This window comes from Maniola jurtina, chromosome 12 (genome assembly GCF_905333055.1).
Source record: "Maniola jurtina chromosome 12, ilManJurt1.1, whole genome shotgun sequence".
NCBI classification, from domain to species: Eukaryota; Metazoa; Arthropoda; class Insecta; order Lepidoptera; family Nymphalidae; genus Maniola; species Maniola jurtina.
The window spans coordinates 13,653,681-13,676,823 of NC_060040.1; the positions used below are offsets into that span (position 1 = coordinate 13,653,681).

Below are 23,143 nucleotides of genomic sequence, written 5' to 3' on the forward strand. Positions count from 1 at the left end.
CAAGATCAAATGACATTTTAAATCAATAAATCGTTCGGTGATTTCCAATCATGCCGGTGTAAAGGTCGGACGGTCAATTCTTTGCGTGCGATAAAATGTCGCCGGGTACACTGATAAGTGCTATTTTTGCAATAATTGTCATGCAATATAATGGCACTTAGTGATATATTATGGTGTCGCCTGTCATTTAGATTTAGACATTAACTTTAATTATTGCACTTTTAATTGTAGAAAAATAGGTAATGTCTTTCAAAATGATTTATTAGTAAGATTATCATGCTTAGTAAAAGTTTATAAAACTTAAATGTACAAATGAAAATATTGTTACAAAATTATTATAATTTCATTTATTTGTCTGCTATAATATCGTATAGTTTGACATTAAATGATTCATAGGTTACATAATTATAAAAAGTAGATACATAACATTTAAACTTATCCTAATTTATAATATAAAATATACCTATTCCTAATATCCCTAAGGGACGGCGAAATTTTTCAATCATTTTATTTAAAAAATGTAACGAAAATTTGCAACCCCCAACGAAAATAATATTAATGTTTAAAATATAATATGGCAACATTTTATATAATTTTATTATTTTAATACAACAATGCTTCACTGGCAAGAATAGTTACAATCATGCAATCTACCTACCTACCCTCATTTTATTTACAGTTAAAGAAATCAGTCTGCTTTTACAATCTGTAAGGCGCCGACAGAAGCTTAAATCTACCTACTTAATTCTTATTTAAATACAGTGGACCCTAGGTAATCCGGCCCCTGTCTAAATCCGGTACCCCCTGTAATCCGACATGTCTATTATTATTGAATTTATTAAAGACATATATAGTAAAGTATAATTTGTACTGCAGAGTATGTATAACATATAGAATCTTATCATTGCATCTGTAATTTGTCGGATTACTCTTTTGTAAAAAAATCCGGACTATAGGGGGTCAGGCAGTACTCTATAATCCGACAGTTCGACTCGACTCGATAGTTCGACAATGTCCTGCAAAACGTTTGTCGGATTACCGCGGGTCCACTGCACATAGGAATGTAAATGTGTGTATTTCGCTTTTTATTAGTACAAGAGATAAAACGATAATTGAACATAGGTATAATAAGTTATTGTATGAAATAGTTGAAGAGCTGGCGAACAAAACTGTGTAATTATACTTCTGATCAAAATGGATACTTTTTTCTAGAACCCACTGAATATTTGGTCATTTCGGGTGATCGTTGACGGCTGCTCATCTGATCTAGTTATCAATACCGATGTTCCTCAGGGTTCACTTTTCTACGCAACACTTTTTGCAGGAACAACAGTAATGTCGCTTCACGGGCAGAGTTCCTTTTAGTACTTTATGGTAATAGTACAACTACACTCCAGGCCTGAAATGTAGATGTAACTACAAATTCACGGTTTTCAGATTTATTCCTCTACTTGTGCTATAAGATCTGCTCACCTGCCTTTCAAGATTCTAGATCAATGGGAACTATCCTATAGGTTTTCTTGACAGACACGACAGACAGACAGACAACAAAGTGTAACCCTTATAGTATTATAAGGGTTTCTTTTCCTTTTACGATATTGAACCCTAACAAGTTTCATCAGCTCCAGTAGGTAAATTATATTTCGTCCAATTACATCGATACACCGATTTGTTCGCTAGCTCCTCAATTTAAAAAGCGTTTCAGTATACAGGGGTAAGGCGTTTTCGATTTTCATACAAGTTCCTTGGATATACCCTGTAGAATGTAGATGTTGAAACATTACGCGTTGGCCGGCAAGGCGAGGCGGGTGAGCACGCGGCCGCGGTCCGCCACCGCGCCCAGCACCCTGCCCACCAACCCTCGCGATATCTCTTCCGGGGGCTTCTGTTTACCTACGACGAAAAAAATACGATTTATGACTCCCGAAAATCAAAGAGTTCCTACGAGATTCTTAAAGACCAATCCGTTTAACCAATTTATATGAAATTTGGTACAGAGATAGCTTACGCCCGGAAATTGACTTCAGCAACTTTTTATCCCGGAAAAACAAAGAGTCCCCACGGGATATTAACAAAACCTAAATTCACGTGGGCGGAGTAAGAAAAAGTAAGGTAGGTAGTTTATGCTAAATCGGTCAAATGTCTAGTTTGAAAATTCAAACTTCAAAGTGTGGTAACCTTGATTCTTTGTGGTAAATTATTTGACGATTCAAAAGCACTTGTAAAAGTTTATTTGAATAAAAATCTATTCTATTCTAAAAATCTATTCTATTCAACACATGTTCATCTATGGACAAATCTAGCTTGCAGTAAAAATAGTATAAATGAGCTAACAACTCACCCACAAAGAAGTCCAGCAGCATCCCGGGCAGCTCTTTGTCCCCGGGGCCGGGCGCGGTGACCAGGCGCAGCGCAGGGCTGGCGCAGAACTGCGCGCTGGCCACGAGCTGCGCTGCGCTGTGCCGCGACCCCACCAGCAAGCCCCGCGCTTGGACCTTATGTTCCGGATGGATGCGGTACCACGCCGCACCTGGGTGTCAAAATTAATGATATAAAAACCTTGTGTGTAACCTTTTATGAGCGCTAACTCGCCAGCAAACTACCGTGCAGTTTGGTGAGATTTAAGTTATAAGTTCATGTGCATTTATCTATATTAATAAATAAAATTTAAAAAAAATGACTTTGATTTTTTTCCTACCAAATATGATGATGTGATAAAAACCCTGTGGTCTTTACAGGTTGTTTCCACTAGGCTTTCCCGAGTCTTAGGCTGAGAACTATAGAGCGCACTTTGACATTGCTCAGACTTAAGACAGAGTTAAAACGAGACAGATGTATATCCCTCACATAAGTCTGTCTTGTTTTAACTCAATCTTAAGTCTGAGCAAAGTCAAAGTGCGCTCTATAGATTTTAACCTTAGGATATTCACCTCTAACATAGTTGAGAGCCCCACTCCAGTCCCTGGCCCGAGAGCTCGCCCACTGCGTGCCTTCTTGCAGTACGCCCTCTGCTAACCAACTTTCCGGAAAATGGGGCCACTGGAACAACGATAATATACCTACCTTTTATTGCCCATCCTACTACTTGGGGCAAAACTTCTTTAGAGCGCTAAAGAAGTTTTCAAAGTCAAAGTAATTTATTCAAAGTAGGTAGATACAATTGTACTCCTTTCGATGGTCGGAATTGTTAAATTTGTACAATATAGTGGTGATAATTAATTACGTAACTTAAAACTAAAGCTACGAGGGTTCCAAACGCGCCCAAGTCTGAGAAGAGCCCACAACAAACTCAGCCTTGGAAGTAACCTTTTTTCGGATACGCGTTACTACCGACTACTTGACTTCGCCGTTTTTTATCGAGGTGTAAACTGGCACACAAGGCTTCCGTACGAGAAATAACAATTATTTTTCCATTTAGATACTTGTGCTATAAGACATTGCTGCCTGCCAAACATAATTTTAGGTCAATGAGGTCTCTATAGGTTTTGATTCTCTTTATGGATCTTTACAGATACCACAGACAGACAGATAGACCATGATGTGACCCTATAAGGTATTTTTGTCTGGAGATATCAATAATAGAACCCTACAAATCAGTGGCACTTTTCAAACGTCATTGCTTCTAGTTGGGTCCTTGTTTTATACCTACTACTTAACTCGGTCAAGCTAAATTTGCAGTTTGCATCTCGCGTCGATTACGTCACACTGACACTTAGGTATGGTATAAGAACCGTACTGTACTGACGCGACAAGACGACCGCGGGGAGGTGAGCGGGGAAGTGGGAGAGGCGCCGCATTCCAGCGAGGTGCAAACTTACAAACCTGCTAGGGGTTTTGGAATACGAATGTTTTACCTGTATGAAGTGTATGGAGCCCTGGCAGAAGGCGGCTGGGGGGTGCTGCCAGTAGAGGTTAGGGTGCGGCGCCGCAATCGCCGCGAATTTGCTCACCAGCGAGCCGTGGCAGTGGACTAGATACCTAACAATGAAACAGATCTATATAATTATTAACCCCCAACCCAAAAAGAGGGGTGTTATAAGTTTGACGTGTGTATCTGTCTGTGCCAACATATTTACTAAACTAATGAACCGATTTTAATTTAGTTTTTTTTTGTTTGAAAGGTGGCTTGATCGAGAGTGTTCTTAGCTATAATCCAAGAAAATCGGTTCAGCCGTTTGAAAGTTATCAGCTCTTTTCTAATTACTGTAACGGTCACTTGTCGGGGGTGTTATAAATTTTTAATTTACACTTGTGTTATAATTCGTGCCTATAAAGAAACAAAGGTAGCGTTTTTTTTTTCAATTCAAATACAACCACCTACTGAAACGTCTATCTTTCTGTTTAAGGTGGATGCGACGGGTCTGCCCGCGAAATTCAAATTTAATTTGTGTTTTCGCAATTTGTAAACTAATACGACAAATTAGGCTTAGGGCACTTTAATTGCGCCAATGGCAGTATCATCCTCACAGGTTTATGCCTATAAAAATCTTTTCTTGAAAGGGTCCAGTTTAAGAAATTAGCTCTAGTATCAACTAATTTGTGAGTTTAGTTTACAAATTGCGAAAAACCAAATTAAATTTGAATTTCGCGGGCAGACCTGTCTCATGCTCCTTAATTCAAACACTATACTTACAGTAAACCAGAACACCTGCATCAATGCTTTGTGGCCAAGGGAGTAATAAATATTAATTACCAATTAAATAAAATGAAAAATATATACCAATTAAATTAAATAAAATAAAAGTCCCTCACTCTCTTGTACTATAATTTTTTTTTTTGTCTGACAATGACATAAAAAGTGTTCATTGCATGGTCAGTATGTGAGCCAAGAACTTTGGAGTTATACTGATAACAATACTATAATGATACCTAATATGTTGTAACTAATTGGAGACGATTATTGAGTAAAACAGATAATCATGGTGCAATGACCTACATGATTAAAGATTTGTTTATTAAGAACTAGGCTACATATTTAAAAAAAAACTGGTCAAGCTCTTATGTATAAAAATAAACAAAAATCTATTTTGGAATGTACAGGTAAAGCCCTTTTATATGATACCCTACTTGGTATAGTTATCTTTGAAAATACTAATTATTTGTTCATGAGCATATTTTTTTTGTGATGTAACCACAAATTCACAGTTTTATGGTTTTTCTTTTACTTGTGCTATAAGATCTACCTACCTGCCAAATTTCATGATTCTAGGTCAATGGGAAGGCAGATGGACAGACAGACAGGCAACAAAGTGATTCTATGTATAAGGGTTTCTTTTTTCTTTTTGAGTTATGGAACCCTAAAAATAACATAGATTATTAATTATTATCTATCAGAACAAGGTTTAATTGGACCTTGAATTGATGCAGAAAGGATTCCCTTTATTAAACATTAAATGATTAGGTCCATCCACTCACCAAGTCAACATACCACCAATGCCAAAGCCGATGACCACAGCTGGATTAGTCTCAGAAGCCCCAAGGGCCAGCAGCAAAGCCCTCAACTCCCTAACAACCCTCGGAGGTGCCAGATCGGCCCTTCCACCTCCTTCACTCCCTCCAGTTCCTCTCAGATCCAGGGTGATAACATGGTGACCAGTTTCAGCAAGTCTCCTCACTACTGCAGACCATCTCGGAACCCAGAGATCACCCATGTCTGGTGCATCTCCGAGAATCAGAACTTTCTTGCCGCTTTTAGGACCTGTTTCTACATAGTGGTATTTGACTCCCTAGAAATAAATTTTCATTGTTGAAGTATATTAATCCAAATGAATTTATTAATTACTAGTGAATGCCTGCAGCTTTACTTCTGTGGGAATTTTGAAAAATTCAGCCTTGTTCCATATTTAAATTATAAAGGAAAACACTGCCAAGTTTCAGGTTTTTACGTCTTAAGTTTTTATATCTAATGTTTGGGCTGGGGCTTGATGAGTCAGTCAATGTGTAAATCAGGACTTTCCTTTTTAATTTATAAAGAAATAATCCTTACTTACGATTTACAATTAAGTAATAACTAATTAATAATAATGTATTTAGCAATAAATATATTCTGTAAGCAGAATAAATTGAGAACTTATTTTAGTAAAAAAATATAACTACATAAAAACAGTCCTTTTACAGAGTCTGTCTGTACCCGCCAATCTCAGAAACTGCAGTAGGGATTCAAGATTTCTATGAAACAAATTAATAAGTTACCGGCGTGGCGTACCATTATTTTGATGTAGCAATGTACGCCGATAGACGAATCCACTGTAAGTTCAACCGGTGGGCAGTTTTTGGAGAGTTTTCTCCGGTGCCCTTTCCATAACCTTCGCACCGCGAGAATAATCATTTGCCATAAGCCGATAAACGCACACTTTATCACCATTTTCACAGCTTCCCTACCCGACACAGCTTCTAATACTTTATCACTCTGCACACCCATTTTAATTCAACAATATTTAACAAATAAATAAAAATAATGTCTCAGTCCATGCGTGCACTCAGTGTATTCGATGAAATAACACTCAAGTAATTCCGAAGCATAAAGTAAGTACTTTAAACCCGGGTTAATTCTTATCAGTTTTTATCAATATTTCGAAGTTCGAACGAAACGGCATATTGTTGATGTGTGTCAATGTCAAAGTCACGGCATAGCAGTGTTTCCACTTACGATTTTGGTGTTACCCTAGTTTCTGTAGAAATTCATCCTAAATGATAACTCTATCTCTTATAAAAATTGTTTGAATTACCCTGATTTAGTTGCAAATAACAGTTAACTATGTATTTCAAATTAATTTCTATTTAACAATATCATTTCACGTTTTTTTGGGTCAACAAATTGGGTACAAATTATATACAAATTACCCTAAATCCCTGTCAACATAAGAACGCCCTAAACCGTACTTAATATCAGTCGTTTTACCCTACAATAGGCGAAATTCCTTATAGTGGATACACTGTAGCACAGAGACGGTATGTCAATGTCAAAGTCAAATAAGTCACACCTTGGATTCTCGTCTTTTTAATCGTAAACGGTGGGCTTTCACCGGAACGGTCTGACTGAAATAATCACATTTTTTGAAATATGACGGTATTATTCAAAATATCAGAAGAATTAATCAGGCCAACTGAGAGCTTTCATTGAAAATACTGTCGGTTTATTTTGAAATATTATTAAATTGACCACACGGACACCACATTAAGAGCAAACGATAGTAGGCTTTTCTCCATACAAACGCTTAAAATAACAAGTAGGTAGGACTTCGTCTGTGTTGGTGTTAGCTAGCGGGCGTGCTCTGCCTTTTTAGAGTGTTTTTTTTTGTTAAAACTGACTGGAAAGCGCTCTAAGGGGGTGCCGTGCGTGCGTATGGCGGTGAACGGCAGCACAAACGGGGTCCATACTTGTATAGTTTAACTAACTTGTTACAAATAACTACAAACTTGACATTGGCTAATCTTTGTAAAGCCAGACGAGAGAGAAAAAAACACAAGTAGTTACCTAGGTATTTTAATCCATACTAATCCCTAAAAGTACCTAACTAAATAAGTATGGGACGTAAAGAAAAAAAAACAAGTAATAATAAATACAGAAGATGCCTACTGTCGCGAAGTTACCCATTCGCGAAGTAATCAGAACAAAGGTAAATATTATGGCAACATTCGTCTATGGCAGAGAAGTTAATTTGTCTATGGTATACCGGAAAAATACAGTTGTAAAAGTACATTCATTTACATCTAGTTACTCAAAATGGTTGCTGCGGCTCGAAATGGCGAGGCACCGAGCACGTGGATTAAACCCGTTCCAGTGTTCGTGTGGATGGTGAAGTCAAAGCTAAGTACCTAGGCTATTTCATATTTAGACCATTTTCTATGTGTTAGATATTCCCGGTTAACCTATAGAAATAAATGTCCCACGTGTAATGGTTGCGCACCCATTGTTAGTTTGTTAGTGGACATATGTGTGTACCTCTCTTCACAAGCCATTGGGACTGAGTTAAAGTAAATTATGAAAGAGGTCAAACCGTCGATCGGCAAAGACGAAAGGCTAGGCGAGGTATGCGGAGGGTTGCTCTCTCCCAGTAGCGAGAGGGCGATCGGGCACTCCATGCACCCAGGACCCGGAAGCCTAGAGTATCGGCAAAGACGATAGGCTAGGCGAGGCATGCGGAGGGTTGCTCTCTCCCAGTAGCGAGAGGGCGATCGGGCACTCCATGCACCCAGGACCCGGAAGCCTAGAGTATCGGCAAAGACGACAGGCTAGGCGAGGCATGCGGAGGGTTGCTCTCTCCCAGTAGCGAGAGGGCGATCAGGCACTCCATGCACCCAGGACCCGGAAGCCTAGAGTATACAGCACGCGCTATGAGAAGGACGGTACAAGCAAGGTAGACAGAGAGGGCGTTAGACTCGCTCAGTAGCGCGAGGTCAGCCGGGCATTCTGTCACCAGCTATGGTTCCGAGGAACCATAGCCAGCCGAAGTAACCTTTAAATCAGTGAATAGAATATATATTGGAGGGTCCCAATCGCTGGGTGGGAGAGAGATGCACACATTCCTAACCTATAGATACCAAGATAGAGAATTGCCCCATGGTCTAGGCCTTAGAGATTTCACCTACGGTGAAATCATAGTTTGTGTAACCCTACAGGTCACTGAGAGACGAGTTGGAACAGTCTGAACGATGCAAGGAATAGAAAGGACGTACGGGGGTCGACAGTGAACGGCCGACCTACAAAGAAACAGATAAAGGTGAGCGTGACTCCCATAATATGTACGAATTCGGTAACCCCTCTCACTTCTGACGAATAGTATGGTTCATATAAAGAGAAATAAAAGGCGAAGCAGATGAAGTGGAAGTTAGGGGGGTTCCCGACATGGTGGAGAAGTGCTGGGATCTGGCTGAGAAACCAGAGTTTTCAGTGTATGGAGTCACACTCAGCCTAAGCGATAGTAAAGTAGTTAATAGTATATCAAGTCCTTTCTACTCTTTCATTTAGTAAGTGAAATGAAAATTTAAGTGTGCAGTAATGTCGCTGTTGAGCGATGATTATGATTGTTTATTACAAGTACAATTCGGTATAAATATTATATTGGTGTTAAAATGTAAGAACTTGACCTTCCAACTAATAGGTGGCAGTATAGGTCATTCTGAGCGCCAACGAAAGTCGTGTGGGAGCAGAGCCAACTTAAAATTCAAAAAAGGAGAAAGAAATTAGTCCAGGTAAGTTGGCAACATTGGTTTCAGAGACGCGACGGGCACGCTGTTAGTTGAAAGTTTGAATTTCCCGCTTTAATTTGTTGTAGATAGACCATAGAACAAGCAAACAGGTGATACCAACATGACACAACACAGCACATAGTGACATAACAAATTATACAAAATGGCGTAAAAGAGAAGTGTCTTAGTGTCTTACCTCCGGTATACCTACTTCTTGAACAATAAAAATTTAAAGTACAATTTATGTGAAACGAATTATTGAATATATATATATATCAGATTTATTCAATTAATGGATGGAAATAATAATTTTCAACAAAGTAAGTGCGTATTTACTAGATAAGTAACGGGGAAAGATGAGTAAAGTGTTAATGGCGTCTAGCTATGTATGTATAAGAAGTGTTTGAGAATAGATCGAAGTTTATCTAAATTACTTGATATTATAAAGTACATAATTACTTTTCAGTTGGAAATCGAATTACCCAAAGTGATTAATTGCAAAAGAAGTTCAATCATTATCATTTAACTTTGATGACAGTAAGCAAGTGGTAAGTACGATAGAAGCACAGGCCGTATATTAACTATAAAAACCTTAAATGTCTTGTTATTTATCGAGAAAAAGTTAATTAGAGGTGCAAATACTCTTTTTATCAAATCAATAAGTAGGTATGTACTACTTATTTAGCTAGTTAGATAGTACCTATCATTTATAAAAGAGATCATTTAAGTTTGAAATACAATTTGATATTGTAGGTATGGGAGAGAAATGTAGTTTCTTATGGTTTGTGATAGGCTTATTGAACTAAAAAATTATTAGATTCTGCATATTCACCTTATTAAAAGGATCTTTAAATTACTGTATTGAGATTTAATATTTGAAAGGGATGAAACTTGACTTAACAAAACTCACACCTAGGTTCTTGTTTAGCTTGAGTAAAGGAATCCTTGTATCATTCTAGTACATAGTTGAGTACCTAGATAATTAGTAAAGAGTGAGGTTAGATTCTTAAGGAGAAAATCCTTTTGAATTTATTTTAAACATTATAGAGGAAGTAATCTTACTTGATAGTTGAATGTGTATGAAACATGAACCTTTATGTTTCATTTGACTGAAATGACTTGTAAATCATAATAGATGGAGTGCATTTATACAATTCCCTTTTTGAGAGAAAATGGATAAGTAATTATACTTTATTAAGATGAGAGAATACACATAAAGATTGACAAGTGAAGATTTTATTCCTTTGATATCTTGAGACAATATTAAGTTTCATTTGACTTGTAAAAGTCTAATTGAATAAAATTATTTTGAATTTGAATTTGAACTTTAAGTTGATATGTGTATAAGGATTATGAAATTTGAAATGATTTTTTTTACACTTCAATTATTATCATAGCATATTACATATACTATTACAATAGGTTATGAAAGGATAGTTTAATTCTATTAAAACTCTTTAAGATAAGAATTGATCTTTGACATTGGTATTTATTCATTACTTTGACGTTGGTATTTATACTTAATTATTATTTATCCATAACAAGGAATACCTTGATGTTTGGATTTGTATGTTAAGGGGGGTGTAACTCAGTGGAAGAGTATCTGCTGGGCGGACATAAGTAATGACATAGTAAAAGATTAAAAGTGCTATAAGGATCTAGATATGAACGGATGATTAGACAAGCCAATCTTAATATCTGTTCCAGAATATTCATTATGGATGAACTATTATTAACAAGACTGAAACTTCTCGCCACTCAAATAGAAACTCTCTCGAATCAAGCTCTTAGTCTCGGCTCTCTGCACAATGACTTAATCTACAATGCAGAAGTAATCAAGACTAAATTGCAAAACCTCTCGACAAGATTAAACGATGATTTACATAATTACTTCAGAATGAATAAAACGGAGATTTCAGCGACAAAGGGGGAACCTCGAAGTTTTCGTAAGAGACGGTTTTCACAACGGGAAGAACGTAAAGAACAGAGGGAAGATACAACATCAAAGGGAAGTAATACGACAGAGGGTGAAGTTGTCTCGAAGAGGATGAAGGTATCATGCGTGTTTTGCAAAGGCGATCACTACAACGACCTTTGTGATAAATATAAAACAGCCAAGGAACGAAAGTCACGGTTAAGAGACAGATGTTACGGTTGTCTCTTGAGAAATCATCGGATTGCGCAGTGCTATAACAATAAAAATTCTTGCTATTATTGTAAAAAACGTGGTCTACATCACAGAGCATTGTGTCCTCAGAAATTTCCATCTAAAATAGAAACCACCACTCTAACAGAGGTGACAGAAGATGACATACGGTTCTTCAAACAGCAGTAGGGATGGCACGAGGAGATAGGAACAAGGCTAAACAGACACGATGTCGTATACTATTCGATTCAGGCTCTCAGAGATCTTACATTACCCAAAACATTGCGAAAAAATTAAATTTATCAATAGAGAAGGATGAAAATTTGTCTGTCTATACCTTTGGTTCAAGAAGTCCTCGAGAATTTAATAGTCCAGTAGTTCAACTAGAGTTAGAGACGAGATCTAAAAAAGGAAAGATCATTTATGCAAATATTGTGCCTATGATTTCTCAAAGCGTACCCTATGCTGGAGAACTTAACAATTGGAGATACAAGGTAGAACTTGCAGATGACGGATCGTTAACAGATCAAGTTGATATTCTTATTGGAAATGATTATTATTATTCGTTTCTTCATTCAGAGAAAATACGAATAAGTGAAGACTTATACCTAGTAGATTCTGAGTTCGGATGGATACTATCAGGTCAGGGTCCACGTAGAGATATAGAAGAACAACACATGTCAGTTATCACATATTTTCAAACAGAGATAGATTTTAAATTTAACAAACCTGACATGCCTTTAGATCAAGGAAGTATAGCATTCTTGTGGGAACTAGAGTCAATTGGCATAACCGATTCACCTAAAATTACACGAGAGGAAGAGGCTATTCATAAATTCAACGAGACTACTAAATTAATTAACAATAGATATCATGTCAGTTGGCCGTGGAACGAATACCCACCGTCACTAACACCTAACTATGGATTAGCATATGGTCGTTTAGTAAATTTAGTCAAGCGGTTAGATAAGGAAACCCTAAAGTCCTATAATGATGCTATACAGGAACAAATATCGAAAGGAATAGTCGAAGAAGTATTAGACAAGACCCGTGTAGAACATCCAGTACACTATCTACCACATCATTGCGTTGCTCAGAAGAATAAACCTATTAGGATTGTCTATGATGCCTCATCGAAGATTAAAAGCAATAAAAGTTTGAACGAATGTCTGTATTGCGGTCCATTGATGTTAGAAGATTTAACATGTATACTTATTAGATTTCGAAGTCATAACATTGCTTTATCAGCAGATGTCGAGAAGGCTTTCCTTCAAATAGGATTACATGAAAAGGATCGCGACGTAACGAGATTTATTTGGTTGAAAGATGTCGAAAAACCACCACATGTAGATAACATTATCTGTCTAAGGTTTTGTAGAGTTCCTTTCGGAATTATATCTAGTCCGTTCTTATTAAATGCAACAATTAAACATCATCTTTCTAAAGGAAATGAACAGCTACAACTAATTGCTAAAGATATTTATGTTGATAATTTAGTAACTGGGGTTCAAACACTTGACGAGGCTATCCAAATATATCAAGACACAAAGGATACGTTTGGACAAATTTCAATGAACCTTAGAGATTGGAGTTCAAATTCGAAACAATTTATGAATAGAATACCCGATGGTGTTAAAGAAAAGGTTGTAAAAATTTTAGGCCTAGATTGGAATTTAAAACATGATACGTTACATGTAAAGTTCACGTTAACCACCGAAGCATATTCTAAACGGGAAGTATTGAAGGTAATCGCTTCGATATACGATCCTTGTGGATTCGGAGTACCACATGTTTTATCAGCTAAGCTATTTCTACAAGGACTTTGGAAGACTAAAGTTAAATGGGATACGAAGTTTTCAAAAGAAATGCAAGATAAATGGTCAGAAATCCGAAAAGAATTAGAGACTATTAGAGGAATATCGATACCTAGATGCTATATAAAAAATGTAAAAAGCGAAGAATATCATTTGCATTGTTTCACAGACGCTTCACTCAAAGCGTATGCTGCAGTAGTATACATAACACATGGTGCTAAGACAAGTTTTGTCATAGGAAAAACACGATTAGTCCCTATAAAGGATCAACAACATTTAAAAATTCCTCGGCTAGAATTGCTAGGAGCTTTAATTGGTTGCAGACTAATTAAGATGGTTTTAAAAGCATTTAATATGAAATTAGGATATCAAACATTATGGATTGATAGTCAAATTGTCATAGAATGGTGCCAATCGGATAAATTGCTTCCACCATTCGTATCTAGACGAGTTGAGGAAATAAGGAGTAATAAAGAGCTCATGATTAAGTATGTTCCTTCAGAGTTGAATCCGGCAGATATTGCAACCAGACCGATGAGTTCCAACGAAGACAAGGAAAGATGGCTTACAGGTCCACAGTTTTTATCAGAATCCGACAAACAGAAAACGCCTGTGAAATACATGTCACAGTCATTTTTTCTTTCGACGCGGGAGGGTCTGCCGAATACCTCTAAAGAAAAGGATAGTAATCTAGAGCTACCAAACAACTTCTCAGGAGAAAGTATTAGAGCCAAAGAAGATAGCAGAACTAGTTACAAAGAATCGCTTTGTATTACGGAAACAATAAAGAAGCTACAAGCAGAATACTTCACTCAGGAAGTTGCGGGGAAAGAAACGGATTTAAGTCGTAATCTCAAGTTATTTAAGGATGTTGATGGATTACTACGGTGTAAAGGACGTCTTCAGAATGCAGAACTATCGTTTGACAAACGGTACCCTATATTGATACCTAAGGAATGTGACTTTACGAATAACCTTATAAAGAAAGTTCACAATGATAATTATCATGTAGGAGCGAATCATACACTTAGTCTCATCAGACAGTCATATTGGATACCAAAGGGTAAATCTCAGATTCAGAGGATGTTGAAGAAATGTCCAAGGTGTATTAAACATGGAGCGGGTCCATTTAAGTTACCACCTACTCCAGCGCTTCCTGTAGAAAGAGTAGGTTACAGCGAACCATTTACCTTTGTAGGGGTAGACTATATGGGTCCTGTTCTTGTCAAGAGTGGACAAAAGAGATGGATCTGTTTATTCACTTGTTTAGCGGTGAGAGCTATTCATTTAGAATTAGTGCAAGATCTTACAGCGGAGGAAGGTTTATTGGCGTTGAGAAGGACAATAGCAACCAGAAAGGTCCCTCAACTCATTACATCAGACAACGCGACACATTTCAAACTTATAGCAGAGATTCTCTCGAAACAATATTGTATTGACAACAAAATTCAATGGAAGTTCATACCTCAGTTGAAGCCTTGGTTTGGTGGATTTTACGAAAGATTGATAGGGATAGTTAAGAATTGTATGAAGCGTACACTAGCAAAGCACATGCTTTCAGATAGTCAACTAACTACCGTAGTCAAGGAAATTGAAGCTGTAATAAATTCAAGACCGCTTACATGTGTAGATTCAGAGTTGGATATAATTCTAAAACCAGCTGATTTTCTTACACTAGGAAGTTGTATCACTATAGAAGGAACTGTCGAAGATTGTCTAGAGAAAGGTACTACGATTAAAGTCGATCTTATAAAAAGTTGGAAGAGGGGTCTCATCATCGTAAGAGAATTCAAAGATATGTTTGTTAACAGATATTTACTAAGTCTCCGAGAAAGGTATCAGCACTCACATAAAGAGCCACGTGTCACATCGAAACAGTCTCCGGCGATAGGACAGATAGTGCAAATAAAAGGAGAAAATAAAAATAGAGAAACCTGGAGAGTAGGAAAAATTGTTTCACTGAAAGAAGGAAGTGATGGTTTATGTAGAGTAGCCATAGTAAAGGTTGGAGATAAGAATTTCACACGGTCAATAGCGCATCTGTACCCTCTAGAGGTTCAAGAGTCAGAGGAAGACATGGAAGAAAGATTTATAAGAGATGATACTTCGAGTGAGCTTGCTTCTGCCACTTTAGCCGAGCCTTTGGAAGAGAGTACCGACAGACAGATAACTATCTCAGAGGGGATAGCTCAAGAAGAGAACTCACCTATGATGCAAATAGACGAACCCATTCAGGAGACAATGGAGTGTGAAACCTTAGAGAGTGAAAGTAGAGAATCTATTGGGGATGTTATTGATTCAGAGGAAGTCGGGATACTAGCGAGAGACGAGGAGAAGGAAGAAGACGGTAGAGTGGGTAGAGTGAGGAGAGTTGTGGCCACTAAAGCCCTACAGAGGATTAAAGAGTGGACGAACAACTTATTATGCCTATTTTGATCTATTTTCCGGCCGGGAGTGTCGCGAAGTTACCCATTCGCGAAGTAATCAGAACAAAGGTAAATATTATGGCAACATTCGTCTATGGCAGAGAAGTTAATTTGTCTATGGTATACCGGAAGGATACAGTTGTAAAAGTACATTCATTTACATCTAGTTACTCAAAATGGTTGCTGCGGCTCGAAATGGCGAGGCACCGAGCACGTGGATTAAACCCGTTCCAGTGTTCGTGTGGATGGTGAAGTCAAAGCTAAGTACCTAGGCTATTTCATATTTAGACCATTTTCTATGTGTTAGATATTCCCGGTTAACCTATAGAAATAAATGTCCCACGTGTAATGGTTGCGCACCCATTGTTAGTTTGTTAGTGGACATATGTGTGTACCTCTCTTCACAAGCCATTGGGACTGAGTTAAAGTAAATTATGAAAGAGGTCAAACCGTCGATCGGCAAAGACGAAAGGCTAGGCGAGGTATGCGGAGGGTTGCTCTCTCCCAGTAGCGAGAGGGCGATCGGGCACTCCATGCACCCAGGACCCGGAAGCCTAGAGTATCGGCAAAGACGACAGGCTAGGCGAGGCATGCGGAGGGTTGCTCTCTCCCAGTAGCGAGAGGGCGATCGGGCACTCCATGCACCCAGGACCCGGAAGCCTAGAGTATCGGCAAAGACGACAGGCTAGGCGAGGCATGCGGAGGGTTGCTCTCTCCCAGTAGCGAGAGGGCGATCAGGCACTCCATGCACCCAGGACCCGGAAGCCTAGAGTATACAGCACGCGCTATGAGAAGGACGGTACAAGCAAGGTAGACAGAGAGGGCGTTAGACTCGCTCAGTAGCGCGAGGTCAGCCGGGCATTCTGTCACCAGCTATGGTTCCGAGGAACCATAGCCAGCCGAAGTAACCTTTAAATCAGTGAATAGAATATATTATATTGGAGGGTCCCAATCGCTGGGTGGGAGAGAGATGCACACATTCCTAACCTATAGATACCAAGATAGAGAATTGCCCCATGGTCTAGGCCTTAGAGATTTCACCTACGGTGAAATCATAGTTTGTGTAACCCTACAGGTCACTGAGAGACGAGTTGGAACAGTCTGAACGATGCAAGGAATAGAAAGGACGTACGGGGGTCGACAGTGAACGGCCGACCTACAAAGAAACAGATAAAGGTGAGCGTGACTCCCATAATATGTACGAATTCGGTAACCCCTCTCACTTCTGACGAATAGTATGGTTCATATAAAGAGAAATAAAAGGCGAAGCAGATGAAGTGGAAGTTAGGGGGGTTCCCGACACCTACTCTCAAGGATTTTAAAAACAAATTAAGGTTGCGAGACAGGGCACTCAAGACGTAAGATCATAATGACAAACTCTGAAAGGGCAAGTCACGGTGGCTAACGATGGGCTAACGAGTGACCAACTGTCCAGTCACTAACGTTTAAATCTGCTCGGATGCTCGGTCAAACGCCTACGGCCATGTAAAAGCAATAAGGCTATTGTGGTTGTGGTGAAAAATTGCCTAGAGCATGACGAGCTTTATTCGTACGACTACTTATGTACGAGCTCTAATGGGAATTCTATTCTATCCGTTGAACGGTCTATGGAATTATTGCTGTTGCCAATTCGTATCAATAGATGGCGATAGGAGTTTAAAATGTAATGTAATACTGGTGTAATATTTTTGCAAGCAACGGCAAGGAAATTTCACTTAAGTAGGATACCTATGTAATTTATTTAGATAATTTCTGGAAAGATCATTATTATTGGTTAATATCTACCCGGAGAAGCATGGAACTTAGAAGAATATTGGAATGCTCATCATTCTCTCATCTCAACTCATCGCCGGCTCACTACTGAGAACGGGACTTCTCACAGAATAAAAGACTTTTGTTTTTGAGATTGAAATGAGTGACCCTACCTAAGTTATTGATGTCTATGCAGCTTTTGCTGAAGGAACTACTTAGGTACATTTAATTTTTTTTTATGATGTTACCTACCACAAATTCACGGTTTTCGGATTTTTCCCCTTAAGTGTGCTATAAGACCTACCTACCAGTCCAATTTCATGATTCAATAATCTATGTCAACGGAAGTACCTTGTAGGTTTCTTGACAGACACAACAGCTTTCCTTTTAATGTACGGAACCCAAAAAATTGCTACGGCCAAGTACCTATCAAGACTACAAACTATGTTATGTATTCTGCTATTAGGTACATAAGGGCTGGGACTGATTGTCATGTAAATGTCGCGACGGGGGCGACACGACACGACAGCGGCCCGCCCCGCGCTGTCGTGACATGATTAATAATACAAGGGCTGCTGTGCTGCTGAGATTACTCTTTTAACTGAGCTTACCGTAAAGATGGTTAAAAGCTCAGTTAAAAGAGTTGTATGGTTGTGTTTCTTAGGGATGGGCCGTGAGTTTATGGGGTCCTGGGTTTTTTTTAATGAATATTAGCCATGCTAATCATGACTAATACTCCCCTTTCCCCTCCAATTATAAGAGTAAAGCTTGTGCTAGCAGTGGGTACGACAATAGTGTAACGGGTGGGGTCTGAACCGCCGACCTTTCGGAATTCAGTCCGCTCCTCAACCGTTGGGCTATCGAGGTTCTAAAAATTTTGTCTATAAACTTTTCGATAAAGATGACACGAGACGCCGAATAGATGCATGTAACTTATTCGACTGTGAATGACTGGTTTTGTGAGAATGTACACAGGAAATAGGTAAGTAAATGGCGGGGAGTATAATGTTTTAGTAGTATTATTTTACTAGGTATAATATTATTGTAGGATAGAAGAGCGTTATGGCAGGAAATATAACCAAAAACCGGCCAAGTGCGAGTTAGACTCGCGCACCAAGGGTTCCGTACTCGGGTATTTTTCCGACATTTTGCACGTTAAATCAAAAACTATTAAGCATAAAAATAAATAAAAATCTGTTTTAGAATGTAACAGGAAAGCCCTTTCATATGATACCCCACTTGGTATATTTATTTTAATTTAAATTTTAACACACATTTTAATTTTTTTTTTCGTGAAGTAACCACAAATTCACGGTTGCAGATTTTTTCCTTTACTTGTGCTATAAGACCTACCTACCTGCCAAATTTCATGATTCTAGATCAACGGGAAGAACCCTATAGGTTTTCTTGACAGACACGACAGACAACTGAATCGGCGTCTATACACTTAAAATCACTTTACAATGACGTATTGTGTAGGTAAGTGTTGTTCATATTGTAAGAGTGAGTGTCTCACTAGAGCCTCTTCCCTCTAAGTGTCATCGGAGAGGGAGAACGTGTCCCAGCATCCGAATTGCCGCGTCCCCTTGCAGATTAATGATAGCACCTAAGTAAGTACGGCGTATGTATGCATAAATAGTACTGTACCTCTATAGGTAGGTATCTACCTTCTTGTTTCTGTCATCCGTCAACCCATTACTTACCTATCTTTTTCTACATGCAAATCCTCTTTCACACAATCTATCTAGTTATCTTTTCTTTGGTCTGAAACTCGGCTCTTTTTCCGTACCTTAAAAAGAACCCGAGGATCACTTTGTTTTCTGTCTGTCTGTCCATCTGTTCGTCTGTCGTTACTGTCAAGAAAACCTATAGGGTAGTTCTCGTTGACCTAGAATCATGTTGGCAGGTAGGTAGGTCTTTTAGCACAAGTAAAAGAAAAAATCCGAAAACCGTGCATTTGTGGTTATATCACTAAAAATAAATCACATACAGATGGCTCAGTCCGTTATTGATTTGCATGTACGATGGTACGGAACCTTTCGTGTGCGAGTCCGACTCGCACTTGACCGGTTTTTCCTTCCATGTGCAATGTGCATATTTTAACACTCTTGTATTGATATTGTAAGGTTATTTTTAAAAAGTTGATTTGAGTTGTCAAAAATAATATAAAATTATTAATTTACCTAATGCAGGTAGTTTGATAAAATCGATATTTGGCTCATTCGATGTCATACCTACAATCTGTTGCTAGGTGGCCAACAAGATTGAACTTGCATAAATACGGGTGTTTCGAAGGTTTTAGTTCAGTCTCCTTCTGAGATTCGGAGCGATATCGCATATTTTCGGTATTTGGGTTGTGAACTGATAATTAGATGTTGTGATAGCAATCACGCTCTAATTAAATTATTTATTTTGGCATTAGTTTGTTTAGATTAAAACTCTCGGATAACCTTACACATTAAACTTGTGTTTTTTTTGTGTTGGTTTTGGAGAGGACATTCCGATAATTCGATAAAAATATTTAAATAATACCTGCTTTTCTGAGTGACGCCAATAATATGATTTTCTTCTCTCCGCATTACAATATAGATAGGTATTTTTTAGGGTTCCGTAACTCAAAAGGAAAAACGGAACCCTTATAGGATCACTTTGTTGTCTGTCTGTCTGTCTGTCTGTCTGTCCGTCCGTCCGTCGTGTCCTGTCAAGAAACCTATAGGTACTTCCCGTTGACCTAGAATTATGAAATTTGGCAGGTAGGTAGGTCTTATAGCACAAGTACAGGAATAAATCTGAAAAATGCGAATTTGTGGTTACATCATTAAAAAAAATTGAATGTGTTTCAAAGTGAGATAACTATACCAAGTGGGGTATCATATGAAAGGGCTTTACGTATAGGTATATTCTAAAATAGATTTTTAATTATTTTTATGTATGATAGTTTTTGATTTATCGAGCAAAAAGTTGGAAAAATACCCGAATACGGAACCCTCAGTGCGCGAGTCTGACTCGCACTTGGCCGGTTTTTTAATTTAATCCTCTCTATTAATCTTGTACTATGTGTCCATACCATCCTAGTGTATTTTACCCTTCATCTTTCTATCACTGCATGGTGCAAGAAGTTTAAAAAGCTCTACATTTGGGCATTTGAGATTTGAACTATTTTTCAAACACCCGGCATGTAAAAATGCACCCAAAAATATGTGGGATGTTAGGTTGTTGCACCACAATCCCACATCTGCCCTCCATCGGCTTTGACGCGTCACACCAAATCATATTTGAAAGCATTCGTTAATCTCATAAAAGCTTTGAATTTCATACCGTAATGGAGATATTTATCAAATTATTCGACATAAAGCGCCAGGTATGCGGTGTCGTGTTCCAACATTTTGTAATGTGAAACCCCCTGGCTGCATTGCAATGGAATAGGTAGCTACGGTTATGGCGAACGAATAGGGTAGGTATTTTACACCCAGCGAAAAAAAATCTAAAAATGTATAAACAAGATATTAGGTACTTAGCAAGTAATTGCAATTTTCAGTTTATAAAATTATATACCTATACCTAATACCTTTTTAATCTGTTCTACAAATCAAGAAACGCATGAAGCTCTAACCGCTTTAAATGCTTTTTTTTGCACTTATCGATCGAATTAAATTTTTGTGAATTTGGTACTTACTTAGTTTATTATCACGGATCATTTAAGAATCAAACTAAGACATTTTTCAAAAAAGGGTAAAATACCCTATTACAGTGATCGTTATTTTGATAACTCTACTTTTATGGCATTTGTTATCAAGCACTAATTGTGTAGGTATAGAAAAAAAAATATTTTTAATTGAACTGAAAAAAGTTATAAATCCTTTTTTTTATTGTTTGCTGTTTTGTTTTAATTTTATTTATATTGATTCCTGATAACGAGTTATCTAGGTTCTTCGATGTGTATGTAACGTCAGATATCAGTTACAGAACTATACCTATGAACCAAAGGCATTTTTAAGATGAATTATTTCCTTTAATAGGCATCTATTAAGTTAGAAATTGGATTCCAGAATTTACCTAACCAAGACGAGAACGAAAACAAGTGTAAATTAAAAATTTATAACACCCCCGACAAGTGAAGGTTACAGTAACTAGAAAAGAGCTGATAACTTTCAAACGGCTGAACCGATTTTCTTGGATTATAGCTAAGAACACTCTCGATCAAGCCACCTTTCAAACAAAAAAAACTAAATTAAAATCGGTTTATTACTTTAGGCGCTACGGTGCCACAGACAGATACACAGATACACAGACACACAGATACATAGATACACACGTCAAACTTATAACACCCCTCTTTTTGGGTCGGGGGTTAATTAAAATCTGCAAAAATCACGCCACAGAAAATCTGAGCACGTTCCAAAAATGAAAAAAGCCCGCCAACTCGACTCGGTTGACAGGATGCGCTGGACAGTTGACTTTTTACTTTTTTTTTTCGGAGTCGGCATTAGCATGCGCCCGGCGGCCGGTAACCACGTTACTCCGTCTGACTGCATTACACGTAGGGTACAATAGACTATAGAGGCCACTCGTTACGTACTTGACTGTGTAACTTCGTTGTGCTCGCGAACCCTTGTCGGGAAGTTTACTATGGAGCGAAGAGGACGTATGAGCGCACATTGTTGACTTTCGTTTTGCTTGACTGATTTATTTATTATTGCTTATCTTTGCTGGAGTATGCAGGAAGGATAATCGTGAACGGGTTTAATGGGTTTGCTTGTATCTACAGGAAAATAAACAGACATTGTTATTAATGGTGTCTGATGGGTACCTCTACCTATAAAGGAACCTGCCTACCTAATACTTAAATACACTACTACCTACTTTATACTTTACCTGACTACATTCACACTGTGCATGGGGTGTACCTATCTATTATTTTGATGAGACAGCAAATGAATGTACGGTGGTTACCTACCTACCCATGCTGCGAAATCAGCTAAGTACTGACTTGTGTTTATTGCAGCTTGACATCACCACGAGGAACCACGCGGGAAAAACAAGGAATGTCAGTTAAAATCATAAATAGAGTTAATAATGCCATCCAATTTACATTCTTCCTTTTTCCCGAGTGGACTTCAAGTGTGATAGCACACGGCATGCAATAAAATAGATCACTAATTAACACCAAATAACCTACTGTATTGTAGGTATGTGTGTAAGGATTATTTTGAAATACTTAGCTGTCATAATTTTATCATGCGTGTCATATTTTGTCGAGGTTTAGGTAGGTATGATCTACAGCGAATACTTACACGGTATTATTTTCTCCAGATATTTCAAGCCTTATCTGCCCGTTCAAAAAAAAACAATTTTACCGAAAAGTCCAATAACTTCTACTGTTACAAACCAGCATTTTGATTTTCATTGAGAGGGTGCGTCAAGCGAGAACAGCTCGCAATACCTATTATCGCACCCCTACGAAAAGATTCATTTAAAATGTTATTTTACACCCAGCCTTATGTACTTCTTTTGTATCGACGCTATTATGTGAAAATGAAATTGTAATAAATTACAAGAAAGCGTCTCGCAGGATTTTGAACTTTATGCCTTTGTCGATGAAAAAAAAAATATTGTCTATAGCAATTATGGCGGGTGATACGACGCCATTTTGTAATTTGTACAACTTTAGGGTGGATTGCATGTGACTGTTATTGAGGAGCGTTATTCAGTTACAATAATTACAATGAGTGGTTACTTTACAAGAAAAACATTTTTGGAGTACCTACCTACCTAGTTATGTTATTGTAGCCAATATAATTTTGTAGTAGCTA

At 38.0% G+C, this 23,143-nt stretch overlaps 2 protein-coding genes across 2 annotated transcripts; one reads left to right on the top strand and one right to left on the bottom strand.

Annotated features, from left to right (window-relative positions):
- Positions 1-332: 332 nt before the first annotated feature.
- LOC123869981 (epoxide hydrolase 4-like) lies at positions 333-6,607 on the bottom strand. Its single transcript, XM_045913111.1, has 6 exons — positions 6,206-6,607; positions 5,416-5,726; positions 3,855-3,978; positions 2,931-3,039; positions 2,342-2,530; positions 333-1,893 (listed from the first exon to the last, which is right to left on the bottom strand). The coding sequence occupies exons 1-6, from the start codon at positions 6,419-6,421 to the stop codon at positions 1,781-1,783; spliced, it is 1,062 nt and encodes a 353-aa protein (XP_045769067.1). The 5' UTR covers positions 6,422-6,607; the 3' UTR covers positions 333-1,780.
- An 8,028-nt stretch (positions 6,608-14,635) lies between these two features.
- Positions 14,636-16,376, top strand: LOC123869982. The gene is made up of 2 exons (XM_045913112.1): positions 14,636-15,647; positions 15,746-16,376. The coding sequence occupies exon 1, from the start codon at positions 14,680-14,682 to the stop codon at positions 15,586-15,588; it is 909 nt and encodes a 302-aa protein (XP_045769068.1). The 5' UTR covers positions 14,636-14,679; the 3' UTR covers positions 15,589-15,647; positions 15,746-16,376.
- The last annotated feature ends 6,767 nt before the right edge of the window (positions 16,377-23,143 follow it).